Genomic DNA, 17,423 nt, shown 5'->3' on the forward strand with positions numbered 1-17,423 from the left:
CAGCAACGAAAGGTTTGGCTAACAGAGTTCAGAATATGACATGGCGTAAACCAACGTCTTCTGAATGTGTTGCTGATCATTTGTGTGTGTTGATGTGATTTATGTTTTAACGTGCTTGTATGTGAGCCACATGCAAAAAAAGAAAATGTTCTGTCTTGTGTTTAAAACTTTTTTTTAAATGGAAAGCGTTTTGAATTTAACTGAATTGTACAGTACTCACGGAGAAGAATGAGGACACAGATGATGATGGCCATGAGGGCTCCAGTGCTGAGCCCTGCGGTGAGGACCAGAGCCTCCTGGTTACACAGCTGCATGTTCCCCTCGCGGTCGCAGGTACAAACACGCACAGTCAGGGTGTTGGTGCTGCTCTGCATGGGAAAGTCCCCGTCCGATATCACCACGGGAACCAGGTAGGTGCTCCTCTGTAGCCGGCTGTAGCTGTTCCTTCTGGTCAGGATCCCAGCCGTGTTGTCTGTTGGAGATAGACGTCTTAGAGTTGGATACTATACAAGTAAGCAGTGTTGTCTGTTGGAGAGGCACTGAGGAGTAAGCATTTATGGGCTGTTATCTGTTAGACACTTTAGAGGTAGCTACTATAAAAGTTAGATGTAGGAATGTCCCCCAGTTTCTAAAGTTTATCTTGTCTCCAATTAACAGCCGTAAATGTTATATTATATTAGGGTGTGCTTAAATATATTTTAATGGGTAAGATTGACAAATTGCAGTGTTGGGGAAGCTACTCTGAAAATATAGATTATTAAACTACCAATTAAGCTACACTAAAGCGTTCACTTAAAGTAATTCCAATGTTTCCAGATTTAAATTAAATATTACCTATAATTACTTACAATATGAGTGAAATATACTTTCCCCCAAAAATAATGATGTATGCTAAAAAGCAGCTTTTCTGTGTTGGAATGGTGTGGACGTATAGCGGTCATTAAAAACGAGTAGATCGCTGATTGGTCAGCTCAGCCAATATGAATGACATCGTGTTCAATGAGGAAATGGCCCGCATTTTCTTCTGTTTGAGGTGGGGGTTTTTCTCCAATTTATGCTTTGGCCACAAATATGAGTGTAAGACGTATCAACAACATTATTTGGTTATGAGTTAAGAGAATATGAACTTATACAAATTTGATTTTCATTGGACAGTTACTTTTAAAAAATAGTTCACTACTTCTTGGTAAATTATCATAACTAAATCTGAAATGTCATAGACTACAAATTGCAAGAACAAATTTAGCCAATTAAAACAAAAAAAATATGTTTCAATATGAGAATTTGGCAGGTCTGATGCTGAAAATGTAAGGAAATGCTTGCCTCCTTCATATTTAATACCATTTTTGCCAAAAAAAGTAATGTGTAGTTCAAGTAGTTAGCTACACCGCTACATGGCAAACACTACCTAGATTTGAATGTAGTTCAACTACCACCAAACTACTGCAAAATGTAGTTACTAGTTGATCTAGTTGTACTTCACTACTCCGCAACACTGATACATTGTGATCAAAAAATTGACGAAACCGGAAATGAATTAACTTGTGTGTCAACTGTTGTCCTCCAAGAAGAAGTTTACCTTTGTTGTCTCGGACGGTGAAGTTGGCTTTCCCTGAGACCTCGTGTGCTAGACTGAAGAAGAATCTGTGTCCACCGATAGGCTCGTCAGCATCTTTAGCGCTCACTGTCTGAATCCTCTGAGAAAAGGTAAGAAAAATATGATCTAACACAGATGACATACTTCATCTTCTTTTGACATGTCTTTATCCTGAGGAAAAAGACAAAAAGGGTTCAGGAGAGTGGGGAGCTCTGAGGTTAAACCTGAAAGCCTTCCGGCATAAGGCCAATTTCTGTGATCGAGGCAAGGGTTAACTGATGAAGATACGATCGGTTGGGGGATCTTAGGTGGGAAAGAAGACATTCTGTAGTGGTTTAAATTCAAATAATAGTACATTGTTTTCCATTACCTGGTTAGCCTTGGCGTTTTCACAGACGAAGGTTTCGTAGTAGGCGGCGAATGTAGGAGCGTTGTCATTAACGTCCAGTACTCTGATGTCCACTGGTATGCGGTTAATCAGTCGTGGGTTGTCTTTAAAACACAGAATCATGACGTATAATAACCACACCAAGGAAACACAATACCTGCCTTTGATACGAATACTGCTCAAACTACTGTACATGTAATTACGAGAAGTAATTGTGGTAGTTCACTGACACATGTACACGCACTCTATTTCCTCTTGTTCCGAAGGAGTGGAGCGTTTGTGTGTGTGTGTGTGTGTGTGTGTGTGTGTGTGTGTGTGTGTGTGTGTGTGTGTGTGTGTGTGTGTGTGTGTGTGTGTGTGTGTGTGTGTGTGTGTGTGTGTGTGTGTGTGTGTGTGTGTGTGTGTGTGTGTGTGTGTGTGTGTGTGTGTGTGTGTGCGTGCGTCAATGATCAACATGCTACTTACTGAACTCCGTGGCGATGACAGAGATGTTGTGCCAAGGGTTCTCCTCTCTGTCCAGAGTCCTTAGCATGAAAACTGAGCCGTTACCCGGGTGCACGTTGAACACCCTGTCCATGTCTGTACGCCGGTCAATAGAGTACCTGCACATAGCAAACAACAACTATAAGCATCCTCTTCACAACACAAACAAGCATAAGCATCCTCACGTCCTTTCACATAAACCCAATGCACCGTGTCCTTGGCTGTGAGGCAGTTTATTAAGTCTACCTGCACAACACAAACAACAAATATACGCTTCCTCACAGCAAATATTCACGGGAATATTATGCCCCCTGTCTTTGTCTGCACCCTGTTCTATCAGGTACCTGTATCTGCACAAAACAAACAAGTATAAATGTGCTTGCTATATTTCACTGAAACCCAGTGGAGGAGTATCACAACAATACATCATAATGCTGCATACAGTATCATCCAATTTGAAAGCAATTTGGATGACTGACAGTTGTGGTCTGGTCGTTCCGCAAAAAAAAAAAAAAAAAGTGACTCCAAAATGTTTCTGTGCTATCATGGTGTAGTGGACCTAATGGCTGTTTGGAGATACACTTGCAAAAAACACACACACGCGAATGCATGCACACACAAACACGCACACACACAAATGAATAAACACACACAGGTTATCTAGTAGTGTTGTTTTTCTTCACTTCCTGAGGACTAGTGTGATACATCAGTTTGATTAATAGAGTAGTGGGTGTAGTGCTGCGTCCCAAATGCACCCTATTCGCTATATAGTGCACCACTTTTGTCCAGGGCTCATAGTGCCATATAGGGGTTAGGGTGCCATTTGGGACACAAACGTAGACATGGAAGAGAGCAGGGAAGTGGAGGGGGGGAGGCAGACCCCCGGGGGAGGGGGGGGGGGGGGGGGCGTGAACCAGATCTCTCAGGTACCATGCACCACCGCACCCCTACCCCCATCTCCTTTCTCCCTATCTCCCCTCTCCGTCTACTCTCTAATCCTCTACCCTTCCTCAGACAGTATTTTTTTTGTTTGTTTACCAGCACAAACAGTTTTAGACTTTTTACCTCAACACACATACACCGCACCACACACTCACTCTCTCTCTTTGCCCCTCTTGCTTCTGACAGCAAGTCTAAACTTGTTAAATCTGTCCTGTTGGGGTGCCAACTGCCTTTCTAATATTCTCAATAATTCAGTTGGCTGGGCCTGGCCCCTCCCCTGATTAATTACACCAGATAAAAGTGTGTGCGTGTGTGTGTGCTACTCTCGTCCCCTCCTCTCCTCTCTCCTCTTCTCATTCCCTCTCCTTGCTTCTTATCCCTTCTCCATTTCCTAACTTCTCATCTCCTCACCTACCCTCGTCTCGTCACCCTACTCTCTAAATGCTACATAGCACAGCCTTCCTGATGAGCGCTGATAAAAACGAATGATGCCATATTTGACACCAGTAATAAAGAGCTCTAACTTCTAGCTTCAGCAGGCACTCCAGGATAACACTTCTCTGTGATCACTGCACTGTGATTGAGGAAAGCGCTGATACTGGCAGGAGTTGTTCAAAGTGTAATTTTAGCTGAAACACAGTAAAATATTTGAAAGAAAATAAATAATATGTTGACCCAGATCTGCTGACCACTTGTAGGTGTCTCAGGCACTGTGCACGTGTGTAGTACCTGACAGGGCTGCGGCTGCTGTCTGGGTCTGTGGCACTGACCGATCCGACGATGGTGCCTACGGCTGAGTCCTCTTTGACCTCCATGACGTAGCTGACCCGGTCGAACACCGGCGGCTCGTCCACATCCTCCACGATCAACTTGACCGTCGCCTCGTCCGTGGTCGCCGCGTAGCGCAGGAACCGTGGGTCAGGGTTGGAGTTCTCCACCTGGATCCTTAGAGTGTACGACCGCTTCCTCTCAAAGTCCAGAGGCTGAGGAGAGCGAGAGAAGAGGGTTAACAACTCTCTCACACACACACACACACTCACTCACACACCAGTTAGCACGTTTTTGTTTAACTTTCCTTCCCTCTCACTCACACACATCCTGTGACATGCAACACTTTTCTCGTCGAAGCAATACACACACAGCAAGATACACACAGACACACACACACAGCAAGACACACACAGACACACATACGTCAAACAACACACACATCATCAACAATTGAATGAATTCAGTGTGAGTATTTTCAGTATTTTCCAAAACAGAGACTCGTGGGATTTAAGAAATCCAGTGTCCTTGTATATTGAGTGTTTGGATTTCAGTCATGTCCACAATTATGCCCAGTAACATGGAACATCTGGCAGCACCCATCTAAATGATCGGAGCATGCAATAAGGGTGAATGGGAAAACAGCTGTGCGCTAAACAATCATAGCAGGGGAATCAACCTAAATAAAGCCTGCCCATTTCTTTACAGACAGCAGAACTATCCATTAGCACGCAGTGCCTTGTTTACACGAGACAACAAAAGGCACAAGACATCGTCGCCAATGCTATTTTGAAAGAACAAGAAATGGTTTTGAGTTTCTTACAACATTTGTGAGCTAACATTAGCATCACAAACACAATTTATTCCTTTGGCCAAAGTCCTGGTACGGTCGCAGTTTGGGGATATCTCAGCTACAGTGCGTGAAGAGGAACAAACAAAGAATACAATAGAGCGAGCAGAACACACCCATATCAAACCACACCCCTAAGATGCAATTCTAGTTTCAGAAATTGTGTTTCTTAATGAGGTGAAAAAAACAGGTGAGTTCAGACCCCCTTTAAACATCTATTCTCTCCTCTCTCTGTGTGCATCCCAATAATCTCTTCTTTCTTCAAAAGAAATGACTGGTATATGGAAACACCCATCTCGCTAATGCATACACCAATTCAACTATTTTAAACTTGTAGGGAGTAGTTTACGAGTGCACACTCCTTCCTCCTGAAGTGTGCACTCGTAAACTACTCTCTACAAGTTTAAAAGAGTTGGTGACCTTTAAGGCAACACTAATGCTGTCTGGAGAGAACATGTCTGATGTGTGTTTTTGGTTGTGAGGTAGCTACTAACAAAATCCAGGCCTCCTGTCATTTAACAAGAGAGGGGTGTCTGCTAAATGTAAAATGTGTGTGTGTGTGTGTGTGTGTGTGTGTGTGTGTGTGTGTGTGTGTGTGTGTGTGTGTGTGTGTGTGTGTGTGTGTGTGTGTGTGTGTGTGTGTGTGTTGCAGCCGTGCAGGTTTTTCATTGAGCTTTCAACTGAGCACCGTCTGTACAGCGCTTGATATCAATCAAATACAGTAATTTGATATGACCCTTCATATTCATAAGTCGTTGATTTATTTTCTCCTGTTCTCTAGACAGGGGTTTGATGATGTCAACATGAACATGTGTTGTTTGGGGACAGTGGTGCAGGAAATGCCCTTTAACTAGACAAGCCATTTAATTAGAGTAGGTTCAGATGTAGACCAGACCCTACACACACACACACACACACACACACACACACACACACACACACACACACACACACACACACACACACACACACACACACACACACACACACACAACAGAGAGAGACAGAGCTTAGATCCCTTCCAATATCATTACAACAGTAACATCAGCAGAAGGCAATTACATCTTCCTCCACTCAATGATGACCTGATGGAAGTTAAGTGATCGATTTGAAGCCACATTGGAGGAGGGGGTTCTTGAAAAAGCAACGATCCGATTATTTTTAATACATCAAAACATACTACAACTCAGTACCAATCCATACCTAGTATCATTTGATCCTATCTGAACATGTGTACGGTATGTACAATCTGACATGACTGGATAAATGTAAGCAACATGGAAAAATAATCCAACCATCCAAAAGGCAAGGTAAAGCAGTTAAAGGGATACCTCTGGATTTTGGCATTTTATCTACTTCCCCAAGTCAGATGAACTTGAGGATACAATTGTTGTATCTACGTGCGGTTTGAATGGGGTTGTTAACTAGCACTTGTGCAATTACTAACTAGGTTCTAGGGAGACAGCCTCAGAGCCAAACAAAAAACATACTTGAAGTATTTCTGAGCACCTACAAGAAGTATTATGCACACATAAAGGTCTAGTTACTTTAGACAGGAACTAAAGTAAGGACGTTGGTCGGGGAGGACGGGTGGTTGTATGTAATTCACGATCGTCGAGCAATCCAAAGGGTGCGTGTCCGTGTTACATCTGGAACAACTGTAGCATTTTAGCCTCTCATTCCTCTAACCCTTATTCTAAACTTAACCCAATTCACCTAACCTGCGATGTAAATTGGTAGGGATATTTAAGACAAAACCGAAAGTTGGTTTAAGCAGTAACGCGTTTGTTATGGCATCCATTTTGACAGGGGAAACACAGCCTATTCAGCCTATCCAGCCTATCCAAGCTCATTCTTTTTTTACATTAGCAACAAAGTTAGGCTACATCTGTCCAAGCCCATCATGAAACGAGAGATGAGTACCTTGGTGAATAGCGGTGAACCTCATATTTAGTTAAGTTATTTTCATGTAACAATTGCTTGTTTTCCATGTCATATGTTCAAAACCCAAGCCCTCCGTAGACTACCCTTACCCTAGGCCTGCTATAACGAAGGCTGGTTCAACAGCAATTATTTTTATTAGAATTTGATTTGAATTATAAACTGTATTTTAGACCTTATCAACAGCCTAGTGAATTTAATCTTGCTTATTGACGACGTTTGGCATGTCCACAGACTGCAATTTACAGTAGGCCCAGCCCCTATGTCAGTGTGAATGCTATAGCCTATGTTTAATGTACACTATATATACAAACGTATGTGGAAACCCCTTCAAATGAGTGGATTCGGTTATTTCAGCCACACCTGTTGATGACAGGTGGGGGAAGAAAAAAAATAGAGCACACAGCCATGCAATCTCCATAGACAAACATCGACAGTAGAATGGTTGAAGAGCTCAGTGACTTTTAAAGTGGCAATGCCATAGGATAACACCAACAAGTCCGCTCGTCAAATGTCTGCACTGCTAGAGCTACGCCGGTCAACTGTAAGTGCTGTTATTATGAAGTGGAAACGTCTAGGATCAACAACGGCTCAGCCGCGAAGTGATAGGCCACACAAGCTCATGGAACGGGACCGCCAAGTGCTGAAGCGCATAAAAATCGCCTGTCCTCGGTTGCAACACTCACTACAGAGTCCTAAACTGCCTCTGGAAGCAATTTCAGCACAATAACTGTTCGTCAGGAGCTTCATGAAATGGGTTTCCATGGCCAAGCAGCCACACACAAGCCTAAGATCACAATGTGTAATGTCAAACCTTGGCTGGAGTGGTGTAAATCTCGCCGCGTTTGGAATCTGGACTAATAGAAACTTGTTCTCTGGAGTGATGAATTGCACTTCACAATCTGGCAGTCCTACAGACGAATCTGGGTTTGGCGGAACCCAGGAGAATGCTACCTAGTAGGAATAATTGTCTGGGGCTGTTTTTCATGGTTCTGGCTAGGCCCCTTAGTTCCAGTGAAAGAAAACCTTTCCTGTTTCAGCATGACAATGCCCCCTTGCACAAAGCGATGTTCATACAGAAAGGATTTGTTGAGATTGGTGTGGAAGAACTTGACTGGTCTGTACAGAGGCCTGACCTCAACATCATCGAACACCTTTGGGATGAATTGGAAGACTGACTGCGAGCCAGAACTAATCACCTGTCACGACTTCAAAGGATTGGAAGACTGATGGAGCGTTTCAATTCCCATATCATGTTCCTTATGTAACCGTCTGGCATACATTTCTGTTCTGTCTGTGATTGTTGGTATCTTTAGTGGTTGTTGATTGTGCTAGTGTGTATGTATGTTCCTATTTGGAATTTTGCTTGACTTTTTGAGTAAACTCAGTTGTGTTGCTCATAACCTGTGTCCTGCGCCTGACTCTGCTACATCTCTTCACCCAATCGTTGACATCACCCAACATCAGTGCCCGACCTCACTAATGGTAAATGAGAACTTGTTCTCAACTTGCCTACCTGGTTAAATAAAGGTGAAATAAAAATAAAAATAAAATAAATGCTCTTGTGTCTGAATGGAAGCAAGTCCTCGCAGCAATGTTCCAACATCTAGTGGAAAGCCTTCCCAGAAGAGTGGAGGCTGTTCTAGTAGCAAAGTGGGGACCAACTCCATATTAATGCCCATGATTTTGAAATGAGATGTCCGATGAGCAGGTCATGTAGTGTATTTTCTTTTTGAAGCAATGCAATTAGAATAATGTAAACCGCAAACATGTTCAACATATTTTGCAAATATGGGGCAGGCTATTTAATGAACTAGACTATAGTGGACAACATTCAAATTGGATTTGATGACAATACAACACATGAAAAACTATAAATAAACAATTTGAAGCGACCACATTACAAATAGTTTAATCATCAAAACCCAGCACTTTCTTGCCACCTCCAAGAACTGCGCCCATAATTGGTTGTGAAAATAGAAACAATATTTCTGACACACCTCGGAACCTAAAGCGCTACCACCAGCCCTTAGATTTACCATTGCGTTAGGTTTATTGAAAGAGAGCGCTAGGAGTGATTGGGAATCCAGCCATACTGAAGGAGTGTCCTAGGAATTAGGGGAATAAGGACTAGGGATATGGGCTAGTGGTAGATTAGGAATGCAGCCAATCACTGACCTTCCTGAGGGTGATGACACCCTCCTGTGTGCTCCTATTGGTTGAAATGTCGAACATGGCTGGGCCGTCACTGCTGGTGATTCGGTAGTTCATCTCAGCGTTCCTGCCAATGTCAGCGTCTGTAGCTCGGAGCACGGCCACCGTCGAGCCGGGCTCTGACGACTCTGGAGCTTTGAACTCATACAGACCTGGAGGAAAGACAAGGACACACACACATTAGTTGTTGTTATTCTTTAACACCTGGATCAACCCATTAATTCAAACATTTGAATTCATCTTAAAAGCCTACATTAATCAAACATGTATAATTTGTTCAACGTGAATATATTGGCACATACACTGTTATTTTTAACGGGTGATTTCCTGGTTTGTGCCAGATAAATGAATGCTTCCCTGTCTGCTAGCTAAAGCACCTCACTGTATCTCATATGCTTAAATAAATAGCTGGCTTGGTCTGCAAAGGGATGGAAGTGATATACACACAGGCTGCAGAGACAAACACTACTGACACCCTCATAAAACACCCTGACAGCATTCTGGCAACGCCTGAGTCGGCAGGTCTCTGTCTCACGCACACACATATGCAGGCAGGCGTGTACACGAGCATACGCACACAAACACAGGCATGGAAACACACACACACCACTATAGAGAGGTTTCCCGGGCTAACAGGTATTTAGCATTGGGTCGAGAGGAGGAAGCATCAGTCTTGCAGACAACAATGGTATCGCTGCCTGACACTCTGCCTCCTCCGGGTGTCCCATTACAATATCCACTTGCTCTCACTCTCGCTTTCTCCCTGGCCCCTCCCTTCATCCCTCCTTCCATCCCTCTATTTATTCCTCCCGTCTCACCTTCATTTCCTTTCTATCCATCTCTACCCCCTACCTCTCTCTCTCTCCCTCCTTCCCCTCCTCCATCCATCCCTCCCTGTCCTGTCCATTGAGGTGAGGTGCAGTGACAGTGTTTGTCTCCCTGTTGGGGAGGGTGATAAATGGAGGTAGGGTTTCTACGGTTGTGTGCATTTTGTCATGTGAAGAGCTGTTTGGCTTGTGTGGGTAACACACACACAGACACAGTGCTGTTATTGAGGGGAAACAGAATGACACCAGTAATCTGTCAATCTGATATATTTGCAATTCGCCAGATGCACCAGAGACGGAAAGAGCAAGGGAGAGAGAGAGGGGAGAGGGGGACAAGACACAGCGTGTAAGAGGACAGAGGGGGTGAAGGAGAGAAAGATGTTTGGCAAAAGAAACACTGAAAAGAAAAATAGAAACAAAGGACATTAGCGGAGCCACACACAGTGACATTGAGCGCATTGGTAAGAAAGACTGAGCGAGAGGATTTGGAATAACAGCAAGGGAGTATAAAAAAAGTGATAGTTAGGAGATAAAAAAGAGGGCGAGAAAGAGATAAAAACCCACAGAGTACTCTTTTCATTTAATAGGGATTACCAGGCTGATCTGATGCACTGTGCAGGACCCTTCCCTCTGTCATATGGCTTTACATTTAATTATACCCAGCCTTCCAGAGAGCGCTGCAGTCATACATGCACACACACACACCGCAGCTGCAGCATCGCAGTACCAATCCACATTAATTTTGAAATTGACACCAGATGGAGGCTGCCTGTTTGGCACGAGCCTTCTGTATGGTGAACTAGGTTTGTGTGTGTTTGTGTGTGTGTGCACACATCTGTCTGTATATGTGTGCACTATACTCACTCTTGGGGAAGCGTGGTGGGTTGTCATTGACATCAGACAGGGTGATGCTGACCGTGGTGGTCCCTGATAGTCCACCCATCTGGCCAGCCATGTCTTTAGCGTGGATCACAACGATATAGTTCTCCTTCGTCTCCCTGTCCATGTTTGGCAGGGCTGTCTTGATCACACCTGTAAGAAAAAGACAGAGCGATTTAGATACTTTTGATACATACATTTCTTCATATATCAGTGTTCCGTAAGAATATATTTTAAATAATAATAACCAAATAGCACTCATGCCATGTCTTGCACTAACACTTACAGTACACTTGTCTTTTCTTTATAGCACTGACTTTGCTGATAGCTGTTTTATTGAGGAACATTTTTCCTTACTATGACTGTGATATATGATTGCCTTTACCTAGCTATCTTAAGATTAATAACTAACTGTAAGTGGCTCTGGATAAATGTGTCTGCTAAATGACTACATAGAATGTATGCATCAGTCGTGTAGTGTAGGGTGAACACACGTATATGCAGTTTAACACCTTTGTTATTTTGTGCAAGCGTTTTACCCACCTTTTGCGAGAAAATGCACTGAAAGTGTAGGGAGCATTTACTCACCTTGAACGGCGGTCAGCCCTCACACTGTTTTTTTTTTTTATCACTGCATCACTGTTATGTATGTATGCATGCAAAGTAATATCACAGTGTATGATGCACAAAATATAATTTTTTGCACATTTCTTTAGAGCTCAGACACAAAGACATTGAGGTGAATATAGATGCTCTGTCTCTCTCTGGTACAGTTGTGTTCCATATACATATAAAGAATATATATCTCTGGTTTATCTGTCACGCCCTGGTCAAAGTATTTTGTGTTTATCTTTATGTATTGGGTTAGGCCAGGGTGTGGCATGGGGTTTTTGTATTGTGGTGTGTTTTGTCTTGGGGTTTTGGTGTTTATATATTGGGATTGTAGCTAGTGGGGTGATCTAGCAAAGTCTATGGCTGTCTGGAGTGGTTCTCAATCAGAGGCAGGTGTTTATCGTTGTCTCTGATTGGGAACCATATTTAGGCAGACATATTCTTTGAGTTTGTCGTGGGTGATTGTCCTTAGTGTCCTTGTAACTGTCTCGTGTTAGTTTGCACCAGTTTAGGCTGTTTCGGTTTTCGTTACGTTTATTGTTTTGTAGTGTTTGTGTTTAGTGTGTTTTTTTTTTCATTAAACATGAATCGTAATCTACACGCTGCGTTTTGGTCCGACTCTCCTTCACCACACCTAGAAAACCGTTACATTATCAGTCAGGACAGAGGTTCAGTGAAGCTCTAATTGACTACAGTTGAAGTCGGAAGTTTACATATACCTTAGCCAAATACATTTAAACTTAGTTTCACAATTCCTGACATTTAATCCGTTTTGGGGGGATGTTGGAGGGGATGTGAAATGTCAGAATAATAGTAAAGATAATTATTTATTTCAGCTTTTATTTCTTTCATCACATTCCCAGTGGGTCAGAAGTGGGTCACATACACTCAATTAGTATTTGGTAACATTGCCTTTAAATTGTTTAACTTGGGTCAATCGTTTCAAGTAGCCTTCCACAAGCTTCCCATATTAAGTTGGGTGAATTTTGGCCCATTCCTCCTGACAGAGCTGGTGTAACTGAGTCAGGTTTGTAGGCCTCTTTGCTCACACACGCTTTTTCAGTTCTGCCCACACATTTTCTATAGGATTGAGGTCAGGGCTTTGTGATGAGCACTCCAATACCTTAACTTTGTTGTCCTTAAGCCATCTTGACACAACTTTGGAAGTATGCTTGGGGTCATTGTCCATTTGCGACCAAACTTCAACTTCCTAACTGATGACTTGAGTTGCTTCAATATATCTACATAATTGTCCTGACACTCCCGTGCTTCACGGTTGAGATGGTGTTCTTTGGCTTACAAGCGTCCCCCTTTTTCCTACAAACGTAAAGATGGTCATTATGGCCAAACAGTTATATTTTGTTTCATCAGACCAGAAGACATTTCTCCAAAACGTACGATCTTTGTCCCCATGTGCAGTTGCAAACCGTAGTCTGGCTTTCTTTAATGGCGGTTTTGGAGCAGTGACTTCTTCCTTGCTGAGGTTATGTCTATATAGGACTCGTTTTTACTGTGGATGTAGATACTTTTGTACCTGTTTCATCCAGCATTTTCACAAGGTCCTTTGCTGTTGTTATTGGATCGATTGCACTTTTCACACCGGAATACGTTTATATATAGGAGACAGAACGCGTCTCCTTCTTGAGCAGTATGACGTCTGCGTGGTCCCATGGTGTTTATACTTGCGTACTATTGTTTGCACAGATGAACGTGGTACCATCGGGCATTTGGAAATTGCTCCGATGGATGAACCAGACTTCTACCATTTCTTTCTGAGGTCTTGGCTGATTTCTTTTGATTTTCCCATGATGTCAAGCAAACATGCACTGAGTTTGAAGGTAGGCTTTGAAATACATCCACAGGTACACCTCCAATTTACTCAAAGTATGTCAATTAGCCTATCAGAAGCTTCTAACGCCATGACATCATTTTCTGGAATTTTCCAAGCTGTTTAAAAGCACAGCAAACTTAGTTTATGTAAACTTCTGACCCACTGGAATTGTCTGTAAACAATTGTTGGAAAAATTAATTGTGTCATGCACAAAGTAGATCTCATAACCGACTTGCCAAAACTACATTTTGTTAACAAGAAATTTGTGGAGTGGTTGAAAAATGAGTTTTAATGACTCCAACCTAAGTGTATGTAAACTTCCAACTTCAACTGTACATATTAAAAGCAGCGCTCTGCCTTCTTCTCCTCCTGTCTGTCAGATATTGAGCTGCCGTGGCTTTTGTCATCCATTTGAAGCATCAAAACTACAGAGACTGTTACAGTAAAATACAGAAATAGAAGTAAAAAACACTAAATCAATTGCATCGACAGAGTTCACGGGATCCAATCTCTTTTTTTTTCCAAAGAGGAAATGTGTTGAATATCAAACAATAGGCGATGTAAGGGCTGATGCAGCACATCACTCAAACCGAGATCTAAGCAGCATCGGTGAAATGCACAGTGAATGCAGGGCTCTACAACTCTCATCCTGCTCTTTTATCACATAGGATGTGGCAGCAGGAGAGGAGTAAGGCACAGAGGTGCGTGTGTGTGTGTGTGTGTGAAGCGCTGAGAGATGACGCAGCAGCGTTAGTTTTTCCTAACAAAGCACAATCTTACTCGCGGAAGGACAGCCAGCCGACTCGCTCTTGAAAAACAAGCTAGTCCGTTCAAGTAGTGCTGAGGGGGAAAATACACACGTGTATTCCATATAGAGTTACAATATATTGTGTGCATGTGTACACCAATACACAGTCTCTGAATGCATCTCTCTTCCCTATCTAGCTTTATCTTTCTCTCTCTCATTCTCCCTCGCTCTACTTGTTATTTCTCTCACTCTCTGTCTATTCTCTCTCTTTCTCTCACTCCACGCAAACAAACAGGGGAAGAAGAGAGAGAGAGAGAGAGAGAGAGAGAGAGAGAGAGAGAGAGAGAGAGAGAGAGAGAGAGAGAGAGAGAGAGAGAGAGAGAGAGAGAGAGAGAGAGAGAGAGAGAGAGAGAGAGAGAGAGAGAGAGAGAGAGAGAGAGAGAGAGAGAGAGAGAGAGAGAGAGAGAGAGAGAGAGAGAGAGAGAGAGAGAGAGAGAGAATCATGCTGTTGTCTGCTTTTGTGTAGGGGAGATGTCAGCTTACATGGCACATCTGGGATAAACCATATTAATGTGAAGCCCTGCACTAATCTGCAAATAGACTTTTTTGTTGCTATTTCCCTTTTGTTTAAGCAAACAGAACACCAGGGTCCATTCCAAAGCACACATGACACATTATTAAATCTAGCAGTGATGGCTGAGCCATGGGATTGAAAGGCGGTGGTTGGCAGAGGTTCTGCCCTTCTTTTCTGTCATGTCGCTTCAGTCTGACATGGGAGTTAATGGTCATGTTGCACGCACACTCACACACAAACACACACACACACACAGTCTGCGTAGTAATGATGGGTAGTGCACTCTTTGCAACCTGGTTCACTCTCAGTAGGACTTTAGGTTGCATTCGGGTGCAAGATGAAACATCAGTAAGACAGGGAAGTGGCACCTTGTGTGTGCTGTTCCCTGTTGACTCTCTGGGAACATTTGCCCCCTCCAGCCACCGATTAGACTATAGAAGGTCATTATTATAGAACTCTGTGTTTTTGCATTGTAATTGACCCTACCTCTCCTTTCTGTCTACAGAAGAAGAAGAAAGATAGGGTGCCTGCTTACACTGACCTGTGTTGGGATCTACAGAGAAGTATGGCTGTCCCTGTAGGATGCTGTAGACCACCCTGGCACTGTTACCATACGTGGCGTCGTCAGCGTCTGTAGCGGTCACCTGCATCACCACTGTGCCTGGGGAAGGATGGAGGGAGGAGAAGAAGAAAGAGAGTGACTTGGTGAGCAAAGTTATACACATGAAATGGAGTCAAGGGGTGTTGGGGAACGCTCTCAATAGCACAAGACAACTTCCTGAATAAGGCCAATAAAGTGAACTGGACTGAACTGAAGTATATTGATGTCTGTGTCACAAATTTCACCATATTCCCTTTATAGTACATTACTTTTGACCATATGGCTCTGGTCAAATCAAGTGCACTATATAAGGAATATGCCCTTATGGGAAAACCTAATGAATTTAATGTGGTCTTATGTGACTTTAATGTGATAACATGTGACAATGTGTAAAATCAACATGTGATAATATGAAACTACATATGAAATCAATGATCTCATGTGTAATAAATGTGACAACATGGGGATGCGATTTTTCAACGTGATTTTCAACGTGATACCATGAATCTACAAGTGAAAACATTTTGAACGTTTTTCACATGTGAAAGTGCAATTCCACATTAGGGTTGAATGGCAGGAACCCGGTTACCGAGATTAACTGGGATTTATCCGCCCAAAACCACTCCCTTTTGCAGAGATAAATAACTGCGAGATTGGTAAATTATGATAAATCATTTATATGAACAGCATGGTGTGAAATGGAACTGTTAAATGATATAACATATCTAAATATGGCTTCTCTATGGCCTCTGCGTGATGAATCATCAGCACTCAGGGTGGGGACAGACAGCCCATCTCGGGACGGAGCACAGTTCACAATGCATGTAGAACTACAGTATCATCTCATCATGGTAACTTTTTGTCTTGTGACAGGTAAGCCTACATTTGCTGCAGCATAGTCTATGCTACAGTAATAAAGACTGAATGTGCGTCTCATTCACCCATCTCCATCTGGCTTTCTGGGGGGGTCACCTTATTTTTTAATTGTAAAGATGTTTTATTGCAGCTGCAGACTATTTAAAATCAGCCTGTCACTCGGATATCGTTGCTTTAAATCAGTGCACGCGCGAGCACTCTCTCGCAGTCTTTCTCTCTCTCCATCAACTCCTTTCAAATTGCATCCAAAATAGATCATCCTTCTCTAGATTGCTATATAGCCCTATAAGTAGATGTCCTGGCCCGCCTCTTTCATGTAACAAATTCAATGCAGTATTAGCCTTATATTTAGCTAATGAATGAGGGGTTATGTATAATAAGCTTCTAATTTATAGATTCTGTTTCTTGCGCAATAGGAACGCACCGTGTGTGTCATGCAGGTGAAAGAGGACCCAAAAGCGACTTGGCGAAAACAGAGTCTTTAATCCAGTAAAGTAAATACAAACAAAAAACACAACTTTCACTCGAAATGACGAGGACAAACTGGAGACTCGATCTTGAACAGCAGGTGAACAGCAGGTTGCCTCGGGAAGGCACTTGAACCAGACAGACTCAGACACCTGCTCACCACGCAGCATCTGAGGAAAATGACAGGGCGATACACAAACACAGCACGGTGAATTCTTTGAACGGAACACAAAGGAAGAAATAGGGACTCTAATCAGGGGAAAGGATCGGGAACAGGTGTGGGAAGACTAAATGATTGATTAGGGGAATAGGAACAGCTGGGAGCAGGAACGGAACGATAGAGAGAAGAGAGAGCGAGAGAGTGAGAGAGGGAGGGGGAGAGAGAGGGATAGAAAGAGGGAAAGAACCTAATAAGACCAGCAGAGGGAAACGAATAGAATGGGAAGCACAGGGACAAGACAAGATAATAAATGACAAAACATGACAGTACCCCCCACTCACCGAGCGCCTCCTGGCGCACTCGAGGAGGAATCCTGGCGGCAACGGAGGAAATCATCAATGAGTGAACGGTCCAGCACGTCCCGAGACGGAACCCAACTCCTCTCCTCAGGACCGTAACCCTCCCAATCCACTAAGTATTGGTGACCCCGTCCCCGAGAACGCATGTCCATGATCTTATGTACCTTGTAAATAGGTGCGCTCTCGACAAGGACGGGAGGGGGAGGGGACGAACGGGGGTGCGAAGAAAGGGCTTAACACAGGAGACATGGAAGACAGGATGGACGCGACGAAGATGTCGCGGAAGAATTTGAACAACAGGATTG

General features: G+C 43.2%; 1 protein-coding gene across 3 annotated transcripts in view; it reads right to left on the reverse strand.

The window, feature by feature from the left end:
* The window catches only part of LOC123991122 (cadherin-6-like), a 104,007-nt gene that overhangs the window by 3,816 nt on the left and 82,768 nt on the right, over window positions 1–17,423 (reverse strand). For all 3 annotated transcript variants that reach the window (XM_046292347.1, XM_046292349.1, XM_046292348.1), the window contains 8 exons: window positions 15,196–15,315; window positions 10,875–11,042; window positions 9,148–9,335; window positions 4,140–4,393; window positions 2,451–2,587; window positions 1,968–2,089; window positions 1,580–1,697; window positions 221–472 (listed from right to left, as the gene is read on the reverse strand). In XM_046292347.1, coding sequence (XP_046148303.1) covers window positions 221–472; window positions 1,580–1,697; window positions 1,968–2,089; window positions 2,451–2,587; window positions 4,140–4,393; window positions 9,148–9,335; window positions 10,875–11,042; window positions 15,196–15,315 — 1,359 coding nt within the window. The remainder of the gene's footprint in view (window positions 1–220; window positions 473–1,579; window positions 1,698–1,967; window positions 2,090–2,450; window positions 2,588–4,139; window positions 4,394–9,147; window positions 9,336–10,874; window positions 11,043–15,195; window positions 15,316–17,423) is intronic.

The sequence above is a fragment of the Oncorhynchus gorbuscha genome, linkage group LG12 (assembly GCF_021184085.1).
Source record: "Oncorhynchus gorbuscha isolate QuinsamMale2020 ecotype Even-year linkage group LG12, OgorEven_v1.0, whole genome shotgun sequence".
Lineage (NCBI taxonomy): Eukaryota > Metazoa > Chordata > Actinopteri > Salmoniformes > Salmonidae > Oncorhynchus > Oncorhynchus gorbuscha.